The 12,668-nt window shown below is 47.1% G+C and overlaps 1 protein-coding gene across 7 annotated transcripts in view; it reads left to right on the forward strand.

The window, feature by feature from the left end:
• Positions 1-10,501, forward strand: part of ACACA (acetyl-CoA carboxylase alpha) — a 231,114-nt gene extending 220,613 nt beyond the window's left edge. For all 7 annotated transcript variants that reach the window (XM_032967726.2, XM_032967729.2, XM_032967724.2 and 4 more), the window contains 2 exons: positions 58-197; positions 895-10,501. In XM_032967726.2, the coding sequence (XP_032823617.2) occupies positions 58-197; positions 895-1,021 (267 nt within the window). In that variant the 3' untranslated portion in view covers positions 1,022-10,501. The remainder of the gene's footprint in view (positions 1-57; positions 198-894) is intronic.
• The last annotated feature ends 2,167 nt before the right edge of the window (positions 10,502-12,668 follow it).

The following is a 12,668-nucleotide window of genomic DNA, read 5'->3' on the forward strand; positions in this document are numbered from 1 at the left end:
GTTCCACCAGTCATAAATACAGATTATGATTGTGATCTCTGATGTACGGGGTGGCAGGCCTACCTGTGGGACAACAACCAGGCGGTGGTGGAGTGGTTGGAGCGGCAGCTGGCGAAGGAGGAGGAGGGCACGCGCTCAGTCATCGAGGAGAACATCAAGTACATCCAACGCGACTACGTGTTGCAGCAGATACGCAGGCACGTGCATCGTCCGCGTCGGCAGCATAATTCAGCAACAGCATTGCCGTATCCGTCATCTCTCATAGCATCGTCACCTTTGTCATGATCAACAGTGGTAACCACTGCCATATTCATCGTCATCATAATTATTACCAACTACGTTCATCGTCACCGCGATCATTACGTCATTGTCACAACCTGGTTGTCATCATTATTATTAACATCGTCATATTAATCGTCACCATTAAAATAATCAAAGTTCATCATCATCATGAACTTCATCATGAAAATCATCATTAGCGTTTTTAAAATAATTATCTTTATTCGTAGGTATGTATGTATGTTGAACTTCTATGTATGTTGAACCGTACGTAGTCACCCGTGCTAATCGGAGGTGTGTCATCCTTATCATCATCACATACCATTGTATATGTCACAACTCATGTCCAAGACCCTTGCGGCATTGTTCAACAACCGTCCGAATTTAACTTCGATTCCACAACTCATCCATGCACAAGGGATAATGAATCTCAATTGGCTTCGCCCGGTCAAATAAAGAACATTGATTGATTCGACAAAGCTGGCACACGTTGTGACGAGCAACATCGTTGATGTAAAGGTCTCTTTGTTTGCCGCCCCAACCCCCCCCCTACCGGCTCCCCTCTCCTGCCCCCCTTCCCTTACCCCCTCCCTTATTCACCCCGTCTGGAAGCAGCCTGGTGCAGGCTAACCCAGAGGTGGCCATGGACTCAATTGTGCACATGACGCAGCACATCGGAGCGACGCAGAGAACGGAGATCGCACACATTCTCGCCACCATGGAGTCGCCCCCCTCTACCTGACCCCGCCGTGCCCCCCCACACAACAGCCCCAGCTGAATCCCCAATGCCAACACAAACACCGAGGCCGACCTCCAACCGGTGCAACCAGAAGCACGGGACTCGGGGAACTTTGAAGCTTGCCCGATCGCGCAACCGTTGCCCCGCCTTGCACGCCCTCTTCCCCCTCCATCTCCCTAGGTCCTCATCAACCCTGCCGACTGCCTTCTCAACGTCCATCCCGCTCGCCTTGGAACCACCACTTTCCTTTGAGATGTAACTACCGTACACCCCCCCCCCACCACCACCACCCTGACTGAGAATCTTCCCGGCGACATCTTTTCTCATTACAAACACTCGCCCGTAGCGCACCAGTGCTGTCTGTATCCTGCCAACCGAAATGCATTCTCTCCATTCTATCGTCCAGCCACATCCACCCACCTGCTACCACCCCCTGTCAATCACCCCATCCCCTTTCCCACGTGAGGACATCAAAACCAAGAACCTGGATTTTCAGGAGATTTGTCTTGTCGATTATGACCAGTGCTGGCGGGGAATTATTTAAAGATTTTAACCGTGACCGTCTCTTCCCTTTGATGTGGAAGGTTTCTATTTTTGAGCCGCTGATATTATTTTATTTTCTCTGAATTGTATTGTTCTCTTGCATACGCCAGCGCCCAGCCTACCTCTCCAAAAACAAGCACCTGAAATTAATTCGCCAGAGCTTAAATTACTATATATAACATTACATTTGCTATGTTGCAAAAAAAACAATCACAGTGTTTTCATTCCGTATGTGAGAGCAGTGTTGCTGCTGTACAGGGAACAAAAACACAAAAAAGACGGCAGAGTCCTCAGAATCCAGGCTTAAGGTTTTTTTTTTTATCCACCCCCCCCCCCCCCCGACTTGTGTCTGCTGTTTGCACACAGCAGAGCTCAAATCTCATCCATTCCGTGTGGTCGCACAATGGCTTTCTTTACATGGGACAAATCAAATACTTTCTCCCCCCCCTCCCACTGTTTGTTGTGGGAAAACACACGTGGGGTGAATTTGGTATCGGCTCTGGCAATTAAGTGGATCGGTAAATGTCATGATTTGTTTTTTTTTTGCGCAAAGCAACGTGAAGCTGTTGGGAAGCGTTTTATTTTATTTTTGTTCCCGTGTAAACATAGCCACGCAAAAAAAAAACTACGTGCAACAATCTACTTAATGAATGGACTGATAAAAAAAAACCTAGCACACGATCTGTGGCGACGTCTCTTTTTATAAGGTTTTTGTAAACATCTGCTCTAGCGTGTAACGATGCATAGATTCATCGATTAATGTTGATTCTTACGCTTGTGTTGCATCATCAATTAGCGTTAAATGAATCGATGGTTGTCGATTTCCGTACTCACAAGTGTTTGGGTTCTTGTGAGACCCGTGCAGCCTCCAGCATCTGTCACGTTCGCCCGCAACGTTGATTCTTACAGTAAATCTTGATTGCGACATTTCATCGAATTACCCTGGTGATGTACGTACGTATGTTGAACTTATTTCGCACCATGCCTAGCCAACCCTGTTATTCGGAGGTGCGATAAAAGGACAACAAACTAAATACAAAAAGGAGTTCTAAAAAATGATGCCGGCTGTGGTGGTTGTGGGTCAGCTGGGTGAATCGTTACACTCCTTATCTACCCGTTTGAGCTTAAACCGCGTCGTGGCGTTTCGACGTGGAGTGGTAATCGTCGCCCCGTTCTCAACAACCCACCCCTGGCATGACACGGGGTCTGGGCACACATCATCGGTGCTTGAGCTGCTGAAACGCCGGAGCCAGATGTCTCGGCCGATTTATCGCCTTCGCCCACACAAAGCAGTGGTAGACAAATCAGTGTTGGCGGGGGGAAGCGTCGTGATATTTTTTCGTTTGACAAAGTTTAAACGCGAATTCTGTAAGCGCACAAGTGAATGGTTACTACTCACGAGTTTTTACTTTCTTCGATGATCCTTGACCGTGAAGAAATAATTCACGCGGAGTTTTGAGTGATCGCACGGCTCATTGTTAATTTGGACATTGGTGCTTCTGCCATCATTTGAGACTTGTCGGATTACCTGAATCGTGGTTTCAAAATTTTCCATCGAAATGAAGAATAAAAAAAGCAAGCATAACAAGCGTAAAGTAAAATATGAAGCATTCTTAACAAACACCAAAGACCATGAACTGGGCAGCAAAATAAAAACCTAACAAGGTACAACCTAATACTGTGCTCTGAACACCACTTGCAGTAACCAACATTCCTGGTCTGGGCAGGCAGCCGAGTGCTTGTTTTATCTTCCTTGTGTTCAATACTGTCTTGCGTCCTTGGGCTGCCTTGTGTTAAAGACTGTCTTGTATTCAAGACTGTTTTACATTCAGAGTAGGCTTACTTTAAAGGCTGTCTTGTGTTCAAAGGACGGTCTTAGATTCAAAGTAGTCTTGGATTCAGGGCTGCCTTGTGTTCAGGTTTCTCATCTTCAGGGCCTCTCGCGTTCGATGCTAGCGCAGCTAACGTTCTCCGCTAGTTGGTGAGCTATCTAGCAAGCGTGTGCCCTCGGCGCTGCCTCCTTTCTCTCGGTGGGCCGCTTGGTTGATCCGGCTTGGCCACGGCGTTTCCATTTGGCATCGAGTCCGAATGCCCCCGCACTAAGCGTGCCACGATGCCAGCATCGCCTCGCCTCGGCTCGGCTCGGCTCCGCCCTCGGATCTCGAGGCTGGAGTGTGGAATGGTGCGGGGGCTTGATGATTTTCTTCAGAATATGATTCGCTAAAACAGCGTTGATTCTGCGTGTGATCGTTAAATTTGCTGGTGGGGTCGATCCGGCTTGAAGCGCTCATCCGGCTTGCAGCGTTGATTCAGCTTGAAGCGTCAATCAAATTTGGAGCGCTAATCCGGCTTGAAGCGTTGATTCGACTTGAAGCATTAATCCAATTTTGAGCGCTAATCTGGCTTGAAGCGTTGATTCCGTTTGGAACGTTGATCCGGCTTGAAGCGTTGATTCGGTTCGAAGCGTTAATCCGGCTCATAACATCGATCCAGCTTGTATCGCGGTGCCTCTGCCGTGTTTATTTTTGCGGGGGGGGGGGTTCTGGGGGAGAGCGGGTCGTGTGGCAGTCTCAGTCTTTCGATGCCGTGCTCCCAATCCCTGTGACCCAGGTTCAACTTCAATCTGGTTTACCAAAACCCGCCGAGCGTCTACGCACATAGGTCTGCTCGGCCTGGAATGAGAACCTGGTGAGGGCCTCCCTCCACACACCCCCCCTCCACCCCATAGGTCAATATATCAACTGGGTTCTATCGCAGGAGCTGTGAATGCTGCCGAGGAAAGGAGAGATGACGGCTCTGGTGGTGCTGGTCACGTGCCCCTCTCCAACATTAGACACGTCCCCCCCACCCTCCCCCCCCTCCCCCGCTATCAGTAAATGTGCATTGATTTGAGTTCATTCGTACGCAGACAACATGTGCGTCAAACCATGCGCGTTGAGAATCGGTTGATGGTTGATTTGTGCAGATGTAATGCAAATATTTCCAACAGTCTTGACGGACGAACGAGATGAGACAAACGAGACGGACAGCAAATGAGACGGGACAATTGCGTTGATACAGACTGGACGAGATGGTACAAACAAGACGGAAAATTTGGACGGTATAAATCAGACAATACAAACAAGACAACAATAACAAAAAAATCGACCCCTGCTTTAAATCAAGACACTTTTATAGAAGTAATGGGTGCGTGGAGAGTGAATTGTTAGATGCCTAAACTTTCAATGTCTGCCCTCATGGTGCTTATGACCACCGTTATCAGGGTACTTTGTCAACGTTGTCAACTACAAACGACGACAAAAAAAACATTGCGAAAGTGTCAACGAGACGTGATGTCGTGGTTTGAAACGGACCCTGTGAAGCGAGCGACGGTTATGGCCACAAGAAGATGGGGTGATGTGTTCCCTTTGGTTTATTGCTACACAGAGGGGGTTGTCTCATGGTCAGCTCTAAGCATTACTGTATGATGAGGTTGACGATCAGGAGGTTGATGGAGAGGCTAACAGTGACGAGAAGGAATGGACCGAGTAAACCCCCCAGAAGTTTCAACACGTGTGTTTTTTTTTGGTGTTGCCACGAGCAGGTGACAATAACATTTCAACCGAATGGGTCAGATTCACGTGTTGTAGGAGGTAGCATCTTCTGCTGATTTGAGATGCAAAAGACAGGCAGATTCGTGGAAATAAATTGGATGCAAATTTTACCTGCAAAAGCAACCAAATTAAAATCAAATTGTGAACATTTTCGTACATTTTTTTCTACCCCAAGTATTGGTTTAAACTGCCTTTCCACCATCGCGTGAATTTGTCCCACTGCATATTTTCCTGGCTCAGAGGAACACAGAAACACCATTCCATGGCACAGGTTTTTCCACCACCATATACCTCCACCATAAACTCGTAAATCACGGGGGTTCTGGTTATGAGCACTTATTGATAAAGCGTCTTAATGCGAGGGGCGGGGAGTTGATAAAAAAAAACTTTACTGTTTCACTTAAATCAGCGCACAAGTTTGTCCTTGGGGGTTACTTTTTTAAAAGTTGTTTTTGAAAACCCACGGATTACTATTTGCATTGCAGAGATCAGTTGCTCGTACTTTATTCGTATAACTGTATTCGTGTGTTTGTCGTGCGGAAATTGCGGTTCACGCCATGAGAACGGTGGACGTTCCACCCCTCGCTCACGGAAGGTGAGCGTCGCTGAATGGTCGGTTGAGCGGAGGAGACGCCTCGGCTGTGCGCGCGTTGAGATTACTCGCTGTGCTGTGCTACGCTGCTTTCAGTTGCCACTTTTGAGCAACGTCTTTACAAATTGTCGTCCTTGTCAGCAGACGTGGAAATACAGACGAAAGTAATACAGGAGAATTCCAAGTGTCCGGGACGTTCTGTTTTATCATTTGAGATAACGTCGCTCGCCATATTCACCTCCTTGACGAAAAAACCGAAACGTATGACCATCGCCTTGGTGGATTTGCCCGCCCGTTGTTGGACGACGGTGACTTGGGCGCATTGTCCACGAACGAGCGAGGTCGGTTGAGGGAGAGAACCCAGCCATGGCGAGGGTAATTTCAGCGAGCAGATCATTACTAATGGGGAAAATAATCACGTACGTGTGAGGGCTGGACTCTTTAACCGCTCTACGTAAATAGTGTGACACATAATCTATCGTCAAATGCCTCCGACCAAATCACCCTGAATGTGCTCAATGTCGTCAGGCCTCCGAAGCTGGGCAGAGGCAGAGATTTGAGCCCTAGTAGCACTTAGATGGGTGACCACCAGGGCTTGCCGTGTGTTGTAGGTGCAGAGCTGTTAGATGCTGCCAGAAGATGGCAGTGGTGAGCGTCACCCCCCTCGTGTTACGCCTGGTGGGTTGACTCCGAGCTCATTTGGTTCCTTCCATATGAAAGGCAAAAGAATTGGCTAAACATCCTAATATAGCAATAGAACCCTCGGTGGAAAAGAGGCTGGAGACTCGGTGAGGCTTTTCCTGGCTCAACAAATGGAATAATTAAAATAAAAAAGTGGCAAAAATAATTCGGGGTCTGCGTTGGCAGCGGTGCACACCAGCACACCTGGACAACAACTGCCGGATTAACTGTGACAGAAATGACGAGCTTCATTTGATCTATCTGCCAAATTCAGCTTCTTCCAACGCGTCCCAGTGGTATCTTTTTTATTTAGCCGAAGAAAAAAATGATGCCGGGTTCTACTTCACTAAACTCATCAGCAAGGTGTGGCCCCATAACCCAGTTGCCACTGGGTGCGTTGGTTTATTGGGCAGGTAGAGCCACCCGCAAGCAACATTGGGCCCAAAGAAATAGGTCGCAGCAGTAAAGCAGCAACATTACTGAAGGCACCCGTGAAGGCACGGGGAATCTAAGATTTGATTGCGGTGGCTGTATGGTGTGTGCCCCCCTGCCCCGTCCACCGCCCACCATGTCTCGTGTTTGCCTTTATCGTCATGATCATAGATAGACAAGTTAAGGATGTAACGATTACATATAAGGGTATAACTATTTAACGGTTCGATTAATTGTCACGGTTCGACGGACGCTGTTCGATTCTTCAGTTGATTACTGTGTTGTTATTGTTTGCCCTTGACGTGCACGTGGAATCTGTTGCGGTACGATAATTTGGAATTGTTGATATTTAAACCGTGCACTGTTTGATACGTGCATGTCTCAGCGAAGCAGAGTGAGAATTTAAATTGATGACGGTGCTCACGATTTTAATTGATTAATCGTTACATCCCTAATACAAAAGGAAACGATTTTGTTGTGACCCACCTCACTTGCAAACACGTAGAGCTACCCTTCCTTAATACAGACCGTTCTCCTATAACGCGGTAGTATATAATATAGGGTAAATCACAGTGAGATGCGTATGCAGGCTCAACAAAGACTGAGGCGCATTGTCGCATCTAAAATATCCAGCAGCATCCCGCCTTGTTATAGGAGAACAGACTGTACCTGCGTACACGTCTTGCCTACCTAGCTACCCACATGCCTACGTGTCTGCCGTGAGTCTACCTACCCACGTGTCTACTCGTCTCTAATCGTCTAACACGTCTCTATCTGTCTACCTGCCTACCGACCCATGTACCTGAGGCGTTGGTTGCAGTGGATTAGGGTTAGAGGTTCGGCTTAGGGTTATGTTGATGCAATGAGGCTCTAAACATACTAACCAAACAGACACTATGCCAACCAAATCCTAACCGCTAACCTAACCCCAGATCCACCATAGCCATCCAACTTCTTAATACTTAGATTCCATGCTTTGTTTGAGCACGCCGTCACGATTGCTATGACTACTATCAATAGGTTTATGCTTTCGGGACTGCGACAAAACATGTATTATTAGTTGTATTGTTATGAATGATTTCAAATTCCATTGACAAAAAAATCTGACGCCTGCGGGACATACGCTGAGATCATTGCTTGCCATTTTTGAACTCGTATAGCTTATTATTTATACATGTCATCATTTTTTCTGTAGTATTATTATATTATTATTGGTATTGTTTATCCATATGCCCAAGGGGAGTGAGAGAGGGGATGAAAGGTGGATTATCGTGTCTTCTTTTCAACACCCTCCCCCCACCCCGGACGCAGCTGCAAAGATTCGGTTTGATTCCAAAACCGGTTCTGCTGATCCGTCGGTAAATCACGTGTGTGCATTTGAATTCGCATCATCATCATCATCACAATCATCATCATTGTCGTCACCCAGCATCCCCTCGGGTACGGCGAGGCGAGTCAATCAGAATCTGCGATAGAGGAGTATGAAATCTACTTGTACGATTATCGTGCATGGTAGGTACATTTTAAATATCAATAATGATTTAAACGGATATATGGGCTCGGAAGGGGAGCAGAAAACAGATAGAGAGGGAGCTGTGATTGTTTGAATGCGGGTCATTTGTCGGACGGGGAGGTTAATACGTGGTGATCCTATCCATTCTGATTCTCACAATGAAGTCGCTTCAAAAGGTTTTCGAATCACTCCCCCTCTCCTTTGAGCTGAAATCAACACGTTTATGAATAGCGTCGTCTCTGTTATGTGTCCCTCTCCCCACCCACCTCTCTACCCACTTCTCTCTACCCACACACAAGATACAAAGGTCCGCCTATGTCCATTAACAGGCTATTGCGCCAAGTGTTGTTGTTAGCGAGCATCTATTAAGGCCGGAAGAGGCACAAGAGGGGTTGGTGGTATGGCCAATCACCACGCCAGGTGCCCTTTTTCTTCCCAGTGTCGATGTTTTCACACACCGCACTAGTGCTTATTTTAGGCTGAGTCGACCTAGGGGAGGCCCAGGACCGGTTGAGATAATCATCCCTTGTGTTGGCCGTGAGCAAGAACCGAACTCGGGTCGCAGCGCTCCCCCATACACACGCGCTGGCAGTGCACAACGCGCTAACCGCTACACTACCACTTACACGCGTACACTCACGCTCGTGCACCCACATGTAACTACTAGACACAAACAGGCGGGCACCTATTGAATCCTTGCCTGTGTGCCCTCCCTGTCGAGCTAATTCTTGCATGGGGGTGGGGAGTGCTTGTTTGCTGGTGGTGGTCGTGAGCGATTGGCACGTGGTTCGAAGTGCTTGTAGAGAGCCGGGTGGAGAGGAGTCGCTGTCGTGTTTGACAGCTGTGAACGGCTACCCCATGCAAGGTGCGGCGTGTTGCCATTGGATTGCATCAAGTTTGCTCTGCTATGTGTTGCATTGCGTTTCTCTGTGTTACATTGGATTGCAACGGATTCCCCTGATGCATTGAGTTAAATCTGTGGTGCGTTAAATATTCCCCTCTCCCCCACTTCGTCAGCAAAAAGTTGTGCGCACGTGACGCTGTAAACCCCAGTACTGAAGTGTACATGCTTTGTAAAATGGAATAGGGGCTGGTAGGTTACGTAGTAGACCTAACCATACTTGTATCCCTAACCATACTAGCCATCCAGATACTGCCTCTAACTATAACTGACCAACCACACTAGCCAACCTGACCCTAGCCCTACTACTTCCAATCACACTAACACACCAGGCCCAACCCTTCTTGTAGGTCTGAACCACATCGTCCAATAACGCTTTAACAATAACTCTAGTCACGTTGTATGTCCATATATCCTCTTAACACCCTTTCCATAACCCCGAAACAGAGCCGGCCAATTGGATGCTGTCTCTTTACCACCTTAATCCTCGTCACTGTTCACTGTTTACAGCGACGTGCGCAAGCACACGCGTGGCTCGTGATGAGATTCGTCAATAGCGGTGCGACCTGTGCACAAGTGCAGTGTAAAGAGCATTACGCACACACACACGGGCACGTGCTCACACACACTATAGATGCATTACCCCTTCATTATGTACCTAGCCCGTACAGCACCATGGTCGCGAATGATGTTCACTCTTTCTGCGTCCGTTCACACTGGAGAGAGAGTTGTGGAACAGATTGTCTCCATTGTGTTGATGTGATGTAAATTGCACGACGTATGTGTGATTTACATATACATTTTGGGTCCTGTATTGGATGGGTCAGCGGTTCTCTCTATCAAATGAGACGAGGGTTCTTCATCAGACGTTATGTATTGAATAAAACGAGAGTTATAAGTGTGGTGCTTTATCAGATGACAACAATGGTTCTGTATCGAAGGGGTCAGCTGTTCTTAAGTTGCATGAGGGCATGGTTCTGTATCTGAGGTTCTGTTTCGGATGATACAAGAGTTCTGCAGTTATGGTTCTTGATCATATGAGATAATGGTTCTTGTGTATCAGATTGTATGACTATTCTTTATCGGATGAGATGGAGCTTCTCGTGTATTGGTTGAGAGGATTATTCTGTAACACATGAGACGAGTGTTGTATATCCTACGTGTCAATGAGTGTCTCTAGATGAGTCACAGCATTAAAAAAAATTCAGTCATCTTGTATACAATGAAACATCGAGTCATTGTATACTCAGTTAACACTACAAACGTCGACTTGGATCGACAGATCTGTCCATCACACGTGCGTTGTACGGATGCCGAAGGGTTCCGCGGTGGCGAGATCTTAACTACTTCGCCTGTGGTGCAGAAGGTCGTGGGATCGGTCCCGACCCTGACGCCTGTATATTTGGAGTTTGCATGTTCTTTCAGTGGTCACGTGGGGTTTTCTCCGGGTCTTCCGGTTTTTCCCTCCACACTTGGAAACATGCGTTTAGAGTATTTGGTTGCTTAAAATTTCTACATGATAAGCCACTTAGTTGAGATATCATTTGTGGCCAGCTCGCTTCGAAAAAAGAGCTATTTAGCGAAGTGGGCCTTACCTTAATAGTTAAATGCGAAAGGATTAGACATTTCCCCATGCCCCTTTTCGAGAAGCTTTCTTATACTTGCGTCGACGTATTTTCTACGTCAACACGAAAATAAAACCGGCTCCTCGGGAGGACGAAGAACATTCATTCACCACCTTAAGTCGACGTAAATCTTGCTCGAGTAAAAAAAAGGCATCGCTGTTTTCCCCACTCGTCCGTGATTACTCTCACAACCGGGTCGATGCAACATTTTGACAAAGCAGCAACAATAGCACGTGGTCGGTGACAGTTAATCATGCAGGGCTTCCCAAACTCAATGTCCTCGCGACCCACCACCACGCAAAGTCGTTCCGCGTTGACAAATTCACTCCCCCATTAAAAAAAGAAATTAACTCGTCCCACTCTGCACGCGCCCGATGATTGTTAAACACGTCCCATGTGACGCGCTAAGCAATTAACGCTGTCTGTGTTCATATATCTGATCCAAATTACGTTTGCGGCATGTGTACACGTGATCCGCGTGATGCAGGCAGCGTGATTTGCGTTAGCGCGCGTCGCTGGGGAACGTGTTTAACAAACATCGGGTGCGTGCAGTTATTGAACGAGTTAATTTGAATGAGGGGCGGGGTGGGGGGAATCATTTGGTAAACGCGGAAAGACGTATCGTGGTGGTGTTGTTGTAGGACTGGAGTTTGGGAAACGCTGGGTGAATGTGATAGTTGGCAATCGCGCGTTGCTATACCGACAACTGCAGGCACTTATGACGTTAGTTGTCGCGTCTTGGCTCCGTCTCTTCTGCTCTCTTCGCTTGCCAGCTGCCTTCTTTTTGTTGGACACGTGACACTTATTCAACTAAACGCAATGCTTTGAAAATCAATTGCACGGATGAAAGAGAATTCTACCTTTGAGGAAAAAAAACTGTTCCCATTGAAGTTAACTTGTGTATTTATCAGTGTCGCAAGCTTGACTTGTGGAATAAATTAATGTAGGATCACGGTCAACAAAGGTCACAAGGAGAAATATTGTATCTGTCTTAAGTGGAGAGAGATTATGGGAGCAGTGGTGCAGTGGTTAGTGCGCTCCTCAAACGAAACCTGGCTTATTGCAATTTGATATCGCAGCAGAGGCTAACATCAGTGGCGCAGTGCTATCCGAACTGGTCTTGGGCCATTCCCAGGAGAAACTCGAACTAACCGGGTCGAGTACTTTATTTGTTCTCTTAAGGGTGCCGTGTAGAATCTGTAGCAAATGAAAACGATAAATTTGCAGCCCTAAAATAAACGATGCACCCTTCTAACACGACGGAAGGGTCCGCACCAGAGGGAACTCGACTAGACAGGTTGTGTGTGTGTGTGTTGGCCTACTCTTACACACTGGTCATCCGTCTTATGATGTAGTATCTGTGTGATAAAAAAAAAAAACTTAACGTGCACAAATGATCACTACTTGATTCTTACCCGCACAATTCGATGCACGCATCTATGAGCGATACCCACGATTTCAACTCAATGTGCACATTCGCTAATCCCAGTGTGTGTGTGTACGCGCGTCATGTATACGCTGTAGTAAAAAAAAAAAACACTGCAGCCAACCAGTGATGTTTGAATCTCGTGGGACACGGTGGTTATCGGGCGCGTTTAGCTAATGGACACGCACGTCATCATCATCATCCTCAAATATGGGCATTGAATTGGGACAACCATGTGGTCTTTCCAAAGTCCTGTCTTGGTGATCATCTCTACGTTCATCGGTCTCTGTTCAAATTGCAATTAAGGCCGTTGCACTCTGCACGCGTCTGATGAGTGCTAAATC

The sequence above is a fragment of the Petromyzon marinus genome, chromosome 38, assembly GCF_048934315.1.
Source record: "Petromyzon marinus isolate PM22_M1 ecotype Great Lakes invasive population chromosome 38, UKy_Petmar_22M1.pri1.0, whole genome shotgun sequence".
NCBI classification, from domain to species: domain Eukaryota; kingdom Metazoa; phylum Chordata; class Hyperoartia; order Petromyzontiformes; family Petromyzontidae; genus Petromyzon; species Petromyzon marinus.